Here is a 14528-nt window from a genome sequence, read left to right as displayed (position 1 = left end):
GGTTTTCCTTGAAAATGTCATTGCGGCTTAGACATCGCCATCAACACATCAAGCTCGAAACAGAACTCATGAAGACCTTATTTCCGTTTCCAACCAGAGGAGATGTAAGTGATTTAAATATGATTCTGTGTGTGTTTTTATAATTATGTGATAATCAAAAATATTTCGTAAAAGCAGGACCATTTGTTTAAATGGGTCGAAGATGGTGTTTATGAGGAGGTTGTTGAGGCTTTACCTAAACTGACCAACATTGAGAGCGAGTTAAGCAGTGCCAAATCTGAGGTTGCCGTCGAGATTGATGAGTTAAAGGCTCGGATTAAAGTGTTGATGGATGATGCAATGTAGAGCAAAAGAGAAATTAAGAATTGGAAATTGATTAGCAAATTGTGCTTGGTGTGTCTTTGTAACAATGCATCTTGGTTACAAGTGTGTTTGATGTTGTTGATATGTATATATTTTACACTCTTTCATCATGCATTTGTTATTCATTTTGTTCTCTTAACTCATTGTTTTGCATTGTTTTTATTGCATTTGTCTTGCATACATCTTGCATATTGGAGTTATTTCAGGTGTTTAGGAGATGTCCAGACTGTTGAAACTGAATGGAGGTTGAGACATGCGGCTCGACCAAGCATGCTCGGAATGGACGTCATGTGACTCGACCGACATTCAACTTTGACGCGCTCCCAGGAAGAAGCACCAGTATCCCACTCGATCCATCATGCCTGGAATGGATGTCATCAACACTCCCGGAACCGTCTCTCGAGCCATTCTCACAACACTCCCGGAACCGTCGATCGAGCCACCCCGTTCGAGCCGTTCCACTCGAGTGGGATTTAGCTTTCGACGTCTTCATCAAAGTTATAGAGAATTGAGTCTTCTTTCCAATGCCGTTTGTTTCAAGCCAATAGGAGGTGTGGTTCAGGAGTAATCATCGTTTTAGTGGATGCGTATTCACCCAGCTCGAGCCGCTGCCCGTCGACTCGACCCTCCAGCTCGAACCGCTGCCCGTCGACTCGACCCTCCAACTCGAGCCGCTGCCCGTCGACTCGACCCTCCACCACTCGAGCCACCCGCTCGAGCCAACACCATCACCCACTCGAGCCACCACTTGTTCGCACATGTCAGGAAGATTTTCCGTCTCACACGCTTCAGGAGATTCCCGAACCGACGCTCTATCTTGTCGTTTTAAGTTTTAGGGATTCACATGTTTTTACTACATATACATTTTGTTAAGTCTTCGTTTGGGGACATCTCATCTTTTATTCTCGTTTTGTTCTTAAGGTTCTACCTAGCCACCTAAAACGTTTTAAGACTTTGTATCCAGATATCTTTTAATCCGTTTAGTTTTTGCATTTGATTTCTTCTACAAAGTTTTTCAACTCATTCTTGTCTATCTTATTATCTTTGTTTAATGTTTTCTGGATTTGTGTTTTTGGTGATGATTTCCGGATCTGAGTAGTGCTAGAGTTCTTAGGGATGGGATAGACTAGGTGGAGGATCTTAGGATGTAGAGTGTTTAAGCTTTGATTTTTATGATTCCCTTCTGGACTAGTGTTAGAAATGCTAGTTTCTCTCTGATCAATTGGAACTAGGTTCGAGACATTTCCACACCCAAAAGGTGTTTGATGAAATGTCTGACCAACTAGTGCCAAAGACTTATGTTCCTAGCCTAAGAGATTAGTTATCTAGGATGTTTGTTGACGTGAATGAACTTGTTTGTCATGCCTGCTCAACCATGTTTCTCTAGCGAGAGCTGGGTATGGAAGTATTTGAGTCTGAGTAGCTTTTGCAAAGAGAAAATATTAGCTAAGTTGTGATGTTCATTGTTTAGGGATAGATCGCTTGTGGCATGTTAAACACTCTGTAGACTAGGATACTCCACCGACATCAATTACTCCCATCCTTAGGACTTCTATCTTTTTTATTGATATTACATTCCTGAGACTGTTTCGTTTCTAGTTATGTGATTCATTTTCGTTTTGCATTCTTATCACTCTAGGATTGTTAGACATAAAAACACTCTTTTTGATTTGGCTTAACTTATGATTTCTTGATTGCATCTTGATTGCTAGCAACATCCCATTTAGATTGACACTTTAAGTACTATAACACATAAGGTTAATTGAACCTGCTAGGATAGACAGACAAAAAACCTAGTATCAATTTGGCGCCGTTGCCATTTGGAAATATCTTTGCTACATTTAAGATTTCAAGTTTTACAAGATTAATATCTGTTACACTTTTCATTCTGAGTACTGACTTGTTTTGGTTGTCTACTTGTTTGTTTTGCATCACTGGAACATGTTGATTGCAACCTTGCATGCACACCAGATCAAGAGGACATCAGAATCTCCTTCCTGCTATCGACGACATTAATCGATTACAAAGACCAAGACAAGCTCGTCATATCACTGATCATCCCGCACCAGTCACTATGGAACAACAGAATGGACCAAATCCGCGACCGCAAAACATTGGTGTTGGGGATGCACCGAACACTCATACTCAACGTGCTAGGATCGTCCCTCCCGCCGTGCAAAACAACAACTTCGAGATCAAAAGTGGTCTGATCTCCATGATCCAAGGAAACAAGTTTCACGGTTTGCCTAAGGAGGACCCACTCGACCACTTGGATGAATTCGACCGTCTGTGCAGTCTCACCAAGATCAATGGAGTGAGTGAGGATGGTTTCAAGTTGCGCCTCTTCCCATTCTCCCTAGGAGATAAGGCTCATCAATGGGAGAAAAACATTCCCAAGGGATCCATCACCACTTGGGATGACTGCAAGAAAGAATTCTTGGCGAAGTTCTTCTCCATTGCCAGAACTGAACGTCTTAGGAATGACATCTCTGGTTTTACTCAGAAGAGCTCAAAAACATTATGTGAAGCCTGGGAGCGTTTCAAGGGTTACCAGAGCCAGTGTCCTCACCATGGGTTCAGCAACGAGTCACTGCTGAGCATTCTATACCGTGGTGTACTCCCAAAAATACGCATGCTGCTTGACACTGCCTCTAATGGTAATTTCCTGAACAAAGAAGTTGATGAAGGATGGCAACTAGTTGAGAATCTCGCCGAGTCTGACGGCAACTACAATGAAGATTATGACCGCACAATTAGAGGTGACACTGGGTCTGAGGAGAAGTACAAGAGGGACCTTAAGAATGTCAATGACAAGCTTGACCGCCTCTTGCTAAGTCAGCAGCAGACCATCCATTTCGTAACTGAGGATGACCCTTTCCAAGTTCAAGATGGGGAGGGTGAGCAATCTGAGGAGATCAACTACGTCCAGAATCAAGGTGGTTACAACAAGGGTTACAACCCCTATAAGGCAAATTCCAATTTGTCTTACAGGAGTACCAACGTTGCAAATCCCCAGGATCAAGTGTACCCTCCTCAGCAGCAACAACAAGGTAACCAACAACCTTTTGTGCCTTATAATCCAGGATTCGTGCCTAAACAACAGCTCCATCAAGGTTACCAAGCTTCTTCAGGACCACCGTCAGGGTTTGCACCTCAACAAGTTCAGCCTACTCACGCTCCTGATCAAGAAATGAAGCACATGATGCAACTACTTCTTCAGGGTCAAGCTAGCGGTTCTCTGGAAACTGCCAAGAAGTTTGCTGAACTCAATCAGCTAATGGAGTGTTCATACAATGATCTGAATGTCAAGTTTGAAGCTCTTAACTCCAAGATGAAGTATATGGAAGGCAAGACTACTTCTAGTTCTACCCCAACACCTGGCCAACAACCTGGAAAAGCAGTTCAAAACCCCAAGGACTATGCTACTATCCATGCCATCACCACCCAAGCTGTAGATGTACGGCTCACTGAGGACAATGAGAGTTTAGATGGGGAGGATTTTGTTCAAGATGAAGTTCAGATAAAGGATCCCGTCGAGGTGCTTAAGGATCCAATTGAGTCAGCCAAGCAATCTGATCCTCAAGCTACTAACCAACCCGCTGCTCCCAAGGATAAACCTGTGAGATTCATTCCTCCACCATACAAGCCACCTCTACCATTTCCAGTCAGGTTTAAGAAGCAGCTTACTGAGAAGTATAAAGCTTTGTTAGAAAAACAAGTCAAGGAGATTGAACTTAGGATGCCTTTTCTTGATGCATTTGCACTTGTGCCCCAATATCAAAAGTTTTTAACTGATTTGGTAAAAGAAAGGACCAAAGAGAAGGAGGAGATAGATAAAGGAGCTCAAGCTAAGGCTCTGGAAGATGAGAGAGTAGTACATGTCATAGGTGGAGTTATTCATGAATGCAAGGTTGTTACTCAGAAGATGATTATCCCAAAGAAGCTAGAGGACCCTGGTTCTTTCACTTTGCCTTGTTCTCTAGGTCCATTGGCCTTCACAAAGTGCCTATGTGACCTTGGTGCTTCAGTCAGCCTCATGCCACTCTCTGTAGCTCAGAGGCTAGGATTCAACAAATACAAGTCATGCAACCTCTTCTTAATATTGGCTGATAGGACAAATAGACTTCATCATGGTCTACTAGAGAACCTGCCCATCAAAATTGGACAAGCTGAGATTCCTACTGACTTTGTGGTGCTGGAAATGGATGAAGAACCTAAAGATCCACTAATCCTGGGAAGACCTTTCTTAGCTACAGCTGGAGCAGTCATTTATGTCAAGAAGGGGATAATTGATCTTAATCTGGGCAAAAACTTCAAGATGAAGTTTGATATCAAGGATTCTAAGAAGAAACCAACTATTGATGGGCAGACCTTCGTGATTGAAGAGAAAGATCATAAAGCTGGGTTTGACATCTTTGAGAGTGTGAATGAGGCAGACACTGAGGTTTTGGTAACCAAAGAGAAAACTCAAAGTGTCACTCGACCATTCTCCAACTCGAGCGCAGTCGTCACCCTCCCTATGTGTCAAGACCTGCTTCCTAAACCTCACCAACCGCAAGAGTCAAGTCCTCCCGCGCTTGACAGTTTGTATGATCTCCAAAATACTAAGATTCTAAGGGATTCAGTGAAAGAGTTAATATCTATGGTGAAAGAGATGAGTAGGCAAATCAAGAAGCTCCAAGGTACAATGAGAAGTTCTCCTCCAAGGAAACTAAGGAAGAGGTTTGGGATAATGAAGAAGAGCAGTTCATTTGTTGTTGAACCTGGGCAGAATGTTAAAGAGTATCTGACTAGATATGACATTCTAGAGGGGTCTCTGGAGCCTCTCTATGACCCTCCCAAAGCATAAGAAGTATGCAAAGTCAAGCTCAGAGACTTTAAACAAGCTCACTTGGGAGGAAGTCCCAAAAGTATCACTGTAAATATTTTTTTTAGGATCCTTGTGTTTTTTATTTTCGTTTTTTTGTTTTCTGGTGTTCAGGAATCTGCAGAAGGGTGTATGGGCAACAAAAAAAAAGAAAAAGTGAAATTATAAGTCAAAAGAAGGCACTATGACTCAACCTGGAGAGTTCAACCACCATCGTGCATTCTCAACCATCGTCGACTCGACCAAAGTTCAACCGATGGCGTGGAACCAAACTCGATCCATCCACTCGATTGATTGTGTTGTTCCACTCGGTCCGTTGTGTTGATCCACTCGACCCCTGTTCTCTCCGTCTTCACCTGCGACTCGAGTCGACCATTACGTCTGACTCGAGTTGAGACTCACCGTTCCACTCAATCCGTTAAACCAAATCCCTGTGACTTGACTGACAGTGTTTCTTTGTCACTCGAGTCGACCATTGCCAACTCGACCCGTGAAGCTGTTCCCTCGAGTCACCATGTTGTCACTCAACCGACATCATTTGCTCTGTTCTCGTCTTGTCGTAATCATTGTCTTGGTATTCAAGTCTGTCGCCTCCGTAAACATCCACTTGACCGACGTCGTCAAACTTCACTTGATTCTATGTTCAGAACTCCGACTCGAACCAGTGTTCCACGACTGCTTCCGGAACAAACATTCTCGACGACTCAATCCACCTTACTTGAGTCACCACGTGACATGTACCACTCAACCATAGATCCTAGCGTGCGACTCGAGACTCGACAAATGTGTCACCCCTCAAGTCGACCTTCTTCCGCCTCACTCGAGCTGAGCTTCTCCAGCTCGCCAATTTTCATATGTCACAGGAGCGTTAACCTTCACCCACTCGTTCACGGCATGCGTCTCATGTGTCTAGGGAGAGGAGGAGATGAGGTTCGCAAGGTTCCAGGGATAGAGCCTCCTCAGGTCATCGGTCAGCGCATCGTTCAACAGCTCAAGGTGACCAAGATATTGAGCAGCAATTGAGCATCAAGGAGATTATCAGCCTATATAAGTTGTGATGTTAGGGTCAGACCATGGTGAGTCCCGAATCGATGACATGCAGTGCGACGTGCAGCAGAATATTTATTAGAACACATAAGCGGTTGAGCAGCAAGTCGACCAACCAGCTAAGGTCACCCTTGCGGATCCAGCACAAGGTGAGTAACAGAGTCAGTACCACACTGCTCTTTGGGCGAGCACCAACTCCTTCTTCTAATACTGAGGTACTCCTACCTTCCCTTCTATATACCATTTCATTCCTGCATTGTTTCTGTTGTGATTCTTAAATCTTCCTGCAATTTTTTCTTACACAGGAGACTGTGTAATTTAAGTTTGGGGAAGGGTTTGGATGATGTATTTGATGTTGTGTCTTGTGATTCTTATTTCAAATTTTTGCATCATATCATGTTTGAGTTTGCATCCATCTATTTGCATAGAAAAACCAAAAAAAAATGAAAAATTTTCGAAAAAAAAATCTCCATAAAAACAGAGTGTTCATGTAGTTTAAACTTGCACATTAGTATTGATTCTAGTATTATTCATATAGGGTTGTTGCATTTAGCATAGGGGTTAATGATGATTGTAACCTTGTAAGCATGTTGGATTCAATAGGATAGGATCAAGGCCCTTGTTATTAGTTCTTTGATGCATGTTGAGTGAACTTGAAAATGTAAGATTGAAGCATGTTTTGAATTGACATCACTCCCTATCTATATGAACCTAATCCTGCCTTGCAATTATCTTGTTATGCATTGAAGTTGAACTCATGGATACCATACACATACTTGGATTGTCTTTCACATTTTTACCACCCTTTTCAATCCAAGTAGCTGATTCCCATCTTTGGAACAGTTTCCCGCACCCTTAACCAACCATTCTTTCTAGCCAATTGTATTCTTGAGTGTCAGACCTTTTCCGAGTTGAGCTTGTTAGAAAGTGTTAGGTTCTAACCGACAAGAGTAGGATCCTGTGTAGTTCTAGTTCTCGTTATCCGGACTAGTAGGACTAGGTGAGAACTCAATTTTGGGCAGAAAAGTAAAGGGTAGAAAGTTTTAAGGAGGGGGATGTGTTTTCAAAGTTTACAAGTCTAGTAAAGGATTTGAGTTGAGCAAATTAAAAAGATTTATTGGTTCTGGGCATAAAATAAAAAGATTAGACAAAGAAAAGAAAGTGAAAATACTTAAGATGTTTAGAGTCTTTAGAAAAAAAAAAGAACCATAATGATAATAAAGATTTCCCAATCCGCTAGAATGAAAAGAAGTGAACTCCTCCTAAGACTAAGTGTAAAAAGTTTGAGATGATGTTTCTGATGAAGGGTAAAGATAGGACCAACTTCTAGGTTAAAATGTTAGGACTGAGTTTCCTTGGGGACCTTGGGTAGACAGGGCACTGCTCTTGTATGTATCAGTTGGTTTCAACCTTTAGCCTTCTTTTGAGCTCAACTCCTTTTCGTGAGAGAACCTTATTCTGTATTGACAAAACCACTTGAGAAGGAGACCACCTTTCGTCTTTGACCTTTCACCCTAGCCAAATGAGTTCAACGATATTGCATAGCTTGATTCACGGTTCTCTGTTAATAAATGTTAAAGGGAGTGATTGATAGGATTGCATGTGTAGATTAAATAAATAAAGTTCCTTCACCATGCATTATACAACTAAAAACAAGGACCTTGATTCTAACTATTTTATTCAACATGTTTTAGGTTCTCAGACCCCATTTTTAAACCTCTCTTCCATACTTTTTTCTTGTTATTTGCTTGAGGGCAAGCAAAGAATAAGTTTGGGGGAGTTGATATGTATATATTTCACACTCTTTCATCATGCATTTGTTATTCATTTTGTTCTCTTAACTCATTGTTTTGCATTGTTTTTAGTCTCTTTTGCACAATGATACATATCTAGGTAGTCTTTGCATTTGTCTTGCATACATCTTGCATATTGGAGTTATTTCAGGTGTTTAGGAGATGTCCAGACTGTTGGAACTGAATGGAGGTTGAGACATGCGGCTCGACCAAGCATGCCCGGAATGGACGTCATGTGACTCGACCGACATTCGACTTGGACGCGCTACCAGGAAGAAGCACCAGCATCCCACTCGATCCATCATGCCTGGAATGGATGTCATCAACACTCCCGGAACCGTCTCTCGAGCCATCCTCACAACACTCCAGGAACCGTCGATCGAGCCACCCCGTTCGATCCGTACCACTCTAGTGGGATTTAGCTTTCGACGTCTTCATCAAAGTTATAGAGAATTGAGTCATCTTTCCAATGCTGTTTGTTTCAAGCCAATCAAGGATGTGGTTCAATAGTTATCATCGTTTTAGTGGATGCGTATACACCCAGCTCGAGCCGCTGCCCGTTGACTCGATCCTCCAGCTCGAGCTGCTGCCCGTCGACTCGACCTTCCACCTCGAGCCACTGCCTGTCGACTCGACCCTCCACCACTCGAGCCACCCGCTCGAGCCAACACCATCACCCACTCGAGCCACCACTTGTTCGCACATGTCAGGAAGACGTTCCGTCTCACACGCTTCAGGAGATTCCCGAACCGACGCTCTATCTTGTCGTTTTAATTTTTAGGGATTCACATGTTTTTACTACATAGACATTTTGTTAAGTCTTGGTTTGGGGACATCTCATCTTTTATTCTCGTTTTGTTCTTAAGGTTCTACCTAGCCACCTAAAACGTTTTAAGACTTTGTATCCATATATCTTTTAATCCGTTTAGTTTTTGCATTTGATTTCTTCTACAAAGTTGTTCATCTCATTCTTGTCTACCTTATTATGCTTTGTTCAATGTTTTCTGGACTTGTGTTTTTGGTGATGATTTCGGATCTGAGTAGTGCTAAAGTTCTTGGGGATGGGATAGACTAGGTGGAGGATCTTAGGATGTAGAGTGTTTAAGCTTTGATTTTTATGATTCCCTTCTGGACTAGTGTTAGAAATGCTAGTTTCTCTCTGATCAATTGGAACTAGGTTCGAGAAATTTTTACACCCAAAAGGTGTTTGATTGCTAGCAACATCCCATTTGGATTGGCACCTTAAGTACTACAACACATACGGTTAATTGAACCTGATAGGATAGACATACAAAAAACCTAGTATCAGTTTTGTTTGTGTTTTTTGGTGTTGTATGTTATATGTGGCTTTGGTAATGATAAACTATGTCTTTGCTTCAGATAAGAGAGATTTAAAGTACCAAAAAGTGAGTTTAATAAAGAAAAACATCCAGACAACAAACCATGAAACAACAACAATCCATTCTTCACCAAAAAAAAAAACATAATGATGAGAAACCTAATCTAGGAGGAACACTCAAACCATGGTGCAATTCGACCTAGTCCTTGTCCTTGGGATCCTTGATTAGTTTGTGATCCAACTGTCGGGCCTTGTGATCATTGAGCTTGCCTTGGAGGTATTTAATAAGTTTGTGATCGGTGAGATTGTCTCGGAGGTCCAACATTAGTTTGTGACCCAACTGGTGGCACTTGTGATCCGTGAGCTTGCATTTGGGGTCCTTGACGAGATTGTGACCAAACTATTGGCACTTGTGATCTGTGAGCTTCTGGTTCCTAAATCATTTGATAACTTGAGTTATAACATATCCATACATGATTTATGTGAGGTTAACGAAAAGAAAAACACAACATACCTGAGTTTTCTTTGGTCAACCTCTTGGTCTCTTTGGTACATTAACTAAGATAGTTGCATTCTTACATGCTTTCTTGTTGTATCCTTGTTGCAAACAATTAGAGCATGTCATGATTCTTTTTTCTCGAGACATCTTTGAAGTAGATGAAGTTTCATTCCTTCCTTTCTTCCTTGCAAAGTTATTTGGTCTTCATGGGTTCCCTTTTCTCCATGGTGGTGGCAAGACAGGCAATCTATTCAATCTAGGCCACAATGGCATCCCCTGAACAGGCATAATACCATCCCGGTATGTTTCTCGCCACCTTATCTTTGTGTAGTAATCACTGACATAGTCCTCAACTTTCTCTTTCTTTCCTATTATCACACAAGCAACATGAATACAAGGGATTCCAACCATCCGCCACTTCCTGCAACCACAAATTCTCTTATTCATATCAACCCTGTAATTAACACCATTGGAAGATACCTCATGAATATTGTGTCCGGCAACAGACTCTGATACACCTTCAGAAGGTCCACCTTGAACTTTGTCTCTAACCTCAAACTCTGAGATGCTTTGCGGTGGAGCTCCATCTCCGACAACACTATTTGTTTCGATTCGCGGTGGAGCTGTATCTACATCGTTGCTGTCATACACAACTAGACTATGTGATTCGTCTTGTGATGGAGCTTCGATTCCGTCTCCGACAAACGAAATCACCCCCTTGTTTCTTACTTTTGGCATCGAATAATTAGGGTTTCAAAGATTTGGGGATTTTGGGAAATTAGGGATTACAGTGCGATTTGGAGATTTTTAAGCCTTCTGAGTCGTTGATAAAACGACGTCGTTTTAAGCTTAACGGATCTGTTAACGACAGCGTAACAGAGGAGCTAACGGGGGTTAACGGGTGTTAATTGCTCCGTCACCCGAAATTACGACCTGGGGTTTTTGGCCTGGTCAATGATGTTTCATGTTTAAACAGAGAGTCAACTGCAACTATATATTTTAAATGACCACATGCAAAGTTGATGGTTTAAATGGTGTTTTTGTGCAAATTCATGGTTAAAACGACATTTTTCCCATTTGAAAATCAATTGACTAAATGATTATCATATTTTTGCTTGAAATAGAACTACTTTTCTTTACTATATTTTACTATAAGTTTTTATTCTGGTCGATTAACTGACACATAACACAATTATGTTAATCTAACTTTGAAAAACCCACCGGTATATAGTAGTAAGATGTTTAAGAGAGTTGCAGAATATTTGTTGAGAAGTGTAGAATGCTTTTAGATTATTGATCTATATTGTTAGGTTTAGGTTGGATGTATTCCCTCGTTTGTAGCAACCAACCATTCTAACAATTTCTTTCTTTAAGCGCTTTTCTCTCCCTCTCTCTCTCTACTTGCCAAGGTTCTCGAGCTCTGATGAGGTTGAAATAGCAATTAGCAACCACAACAGGTTTTTAGGACCGATGAACTGGCTCACGAGGAATCAGTTTGTGACAATGGCACAATCCGATGCTTGAACCGTGGGACACTCCTTGTAACGTGTCAACCCCTAGTGTCCCAAGCAGTCTTAACCACTCTTTTCAATAGTGCAAATTTTATCCCTAGTGGAAAGACTACTCGAAAATTGCAACATCAACCGAAATATTAAACAACAAAAATATTATGGTTTCATTTTAAATATTACCAATCTTTTATTTCACAAAGAGATACCAACGAAACCATTGATAGAAGACAAAAAAATATGGAGATTTTTGAACACAAACACAATAACAAATATCAGATAACTAAACAGAAGCAGACAAGCTGGGAACAAAAGAGAACCAACGAAACCCACAGCTCCATTTCTCTGGCAGCGAAGGACACTTTGGAACCCAATGCCATGTCCTTCTCCCAACATGAAAAAACAGAATCTCAGGCCAATTGTAACAACAAACACAGATCATCTCTTTATGCCACAGACAGTACACATGCTCGTAGTTATGGTAACACACCGAAGTGAACTTCCTACAAACAATGTCCGGTAACGTTTCAGTTTCGATCCAACTCTCTGTCTCGTCTTTAAATTCCCAAATCTTGATACTCCTGCAAATCCCATTACTCCCAATACCTCCAACCATGTACAGTATCTTCTTCTCTGGATCACTCACCAATCTAGCAAACGTGATGTGATCCTCCGCCGGAAAAACACCGTGTCCGGTGGCTGTTGTTGTCCATTTCCCGTCGTTTAAATCGACGCTCACGATTAGAAATGGCTCGGATCTAGCGAAGTAGAGAGACCCATTGTAAAAGACTCCATCTTGATTGAACCCACGAGGTAAGACCTGATCAACGCCGCCGAACTTTCTCCAGGTGCGATCACCGGAATCGTAGAGGCAAACGGATCTTGAAGAAGCGGCGGAGGAAGATGGGCAAAGAGTGAAGATTTTGTAGCCGTCAGGGGAGGTAACAAGGGAGAGAAGCTCAAAGGGGAAAGAGTAGCTAGGGAACTTGATAGATCTTGAGGATCTGGTTAATGGATTGAAGATGGAGAGAGAAGAAACAGAGGAAATTGAACGTGAGAAACAGAGGAGGCCGTGGGAAGAAGAGAGGAGAGAAGAGGCGCAGGTTACTGAAAGGGAGCGAGGGAGTGGTAACGTGCACCAGGAGATGAGATTTGGGTTGAAGAGAGGGAAGGAGTTGAAAGATTGAGGATGACAGAGGAGGAGGAAAGAAGGGAGAGAGAAGGAAGAATGGTCGGAGAGAAATGTTGGAGAGAGGATGAGAGATCGGAGATGGCGTGAGATTGATCTTAGGGAGATGAGAGTTTTGAAAGGGAGAAAAGAGAGGATGTGGTCGAGGAGGTGATTTGGTAAGTTAGACCAGATGGTTGGATCCATGTCTCTTGGAGAAGATAGAGCTGTGGGAGATGATTCTGGTGACCAGTAGAGGAAATCGGAGGCGGTGGATGAGGTGGTTGTGGTGGTGGTGGTGGCGTGAGCTCTGAGTCGGAACATGGTGAGAGATTGTAGGAGGGACGTAACGTTGAAGTTTCAACCAGCTTTGAGTTGCTTTTCTTATTACTTCAAGAAGAGACAAAGGGAAGGGAAGAGATATGTAATGAAGACTCTACGTTTGCGCAGGGGCGGATACAGACAAATATTTAGTATGGGGCACTAATAAGATTAATAGTTAAATTAGAGGGTATATAAATAAGTATTATACTATTTATTCAAGGAAAATAAAAAAATAGAGTGGGACACGTGCCACACCCACGGTCAACGTGCGTCCGCCACTTGCGTTTGCGTCTACACAGTTCACATTTGGGATGTGGGACAAAAGAACAAGTGAACCGGACCAAACTGATGATGCTCTTTTAATTTTTAATACATTAAAAAACATATAAACAAAAATGAAACAATATTATTCTTTCTTTAGGTCAAACACCGGATTAAAACTAAATACAACAGTAATATATTTTCTCTATATTTTGTTGAAACGAAAAAATTTATTAATCAAAACTAGCTCGAAACCAAGAATATTAGTGTTGAATTAAACCGGTTAAATAAATACAGTTATTTTATTTTTGTCACGCTGCAATTATTTTTAAGTTTTTAATAGTACTTATTTTATAAGTAAATACTTTAAGTTAAAATGAATTTTTTATATATTGTATGTTTTTTTGAAAACTAAACAGAAGAGGATTCTATAATGGAAAAAAATAAAATATTGAACCAAATTTCCAATTTAGTGATTTTGTTTTTGCATTTTTTAAAAATCTAAGCCAAACTGCAAAGTAGCCGTCAGGGGAGGTAACCACCAAAAACTTTTTATTATCAATATGTTTAACATTTGGTGTCAAAAAAAATATAAATATACTAGATAACAATCCGCACATAGTGCGACTAAATCAGTTCAAATAAAACTATTATTTGAGATTTGATATTTGTTTGTGTAAAATAAAATATGTAAATTAATTATTTTTTTTGTTTTATTCAAATTTACGTTTATTTTATATAAAAATATGTTTTACCCGTGAAATATTTGTAAGTAAATAATAATTTTAACGCGGTGAAAAAATTTGTATGAAATTTAATTTAATAAAACATGAATAATTATTAAATTTTTAAAAGAAATTAATTTTTTGTTTTTTAAAGAAGTATAATATAGTTTCAAATTAAATGACTACAAATAGTTTAATTTATTTAGATGTAATTAGGATTAATTAATAGGGTTTATTTGCTAAAATGTGCTTCGAACTCTCTGGCGACGACACATCAGCATTTTTTCAAGAGTGCTTCTTTATTAATTTATAGGAGATATGTTTAACATAAATATTCTTTAGTTTTAGTTTTATTTTATTCACAATCTTATTATATAAAGTTTGGTTCTCAAAGTTAGTAACTCATCAGATCGTAACACGTGTTAGTTTTAACGATCAAAGATCAAAGTTAAAAACTCACCAGATCGTGACATGTGTCCGTGTTAACAATTAAATATCCATGTTAGTAACTCATCATATTGTGACACGTGTCAATTTTTAACGAACATAAATCACATATCAAAGTTAGTAACTCATTAGATTGTGACAAGTGTCAATTTTAACGTTCAGAAATCACAGTTTTCAACTTTGGTAA

The 14528-nt window shown here is 40.4% G+C and overlaps 1 protein-coding gene and 1 non-coding gene across 2 annotated transcripts; both read right to left on the bottom strand.

Moving 5' to 3' along the window:
- Positions 1-2833: 2833 nt before the first annotated feature.
- LOC147921553 (small nucleolar RNA R71) lies at positions 2834-2940 on the bottom strand. Its single transcript, XR_015589881.1, has one exon. It is a non-coding gene; the product is annotated as a small nucleolar RNA R71 (small nucleolar RNA).
- Positions 2941-11581: 8641 nt separating this feature from the next.
- LOC104760635 (F-box/kelch-repeat protein At5g43190) lies at positions 11582-13410 on the bottom strand. Its single transcript, XM_010483594.3, has one exon. The coding sequence runs from the start codon at positions 12906-12908 to the stop codon at positions 11700-11702; it is 1209 nt and encodes a 402-aa protein (XP_010481896.2). The 5' UTR covers positions 12909-13410; the 3' UTR covers positions 11582-11699.
- Positions 13411-14528: the final 1118 nt, after the last annotated feature.

This window comes from Camelina sativa, chromosome 18 (assembly GCF_030686135.1).
Source record: "Camelina sativa cultivar CO46 ecotype springtype chromosome 18, ASM3068613v1".
NCBI classification, from domain to species: Eukaryota; Viridiplantae; Streptophyta; class Magnoliopsida; order Brassicales; family Brassicaceae; genus Camelina; species Camelina sativa.
The sequence above is the reverse complement of the archived record's forward strand: the minus strand, read 5'-3'. Positions and strand labels throughout refer to the sequence as shown.

Coding starts and splice junctions, on each gene's coding strand:
- LOC104760635 (XM_010483594.3), bottom strand. CDS start 12,908: ATGTTCCGACTCAGAGCTCACGCCACCACCACCACCACAACCACCTCA.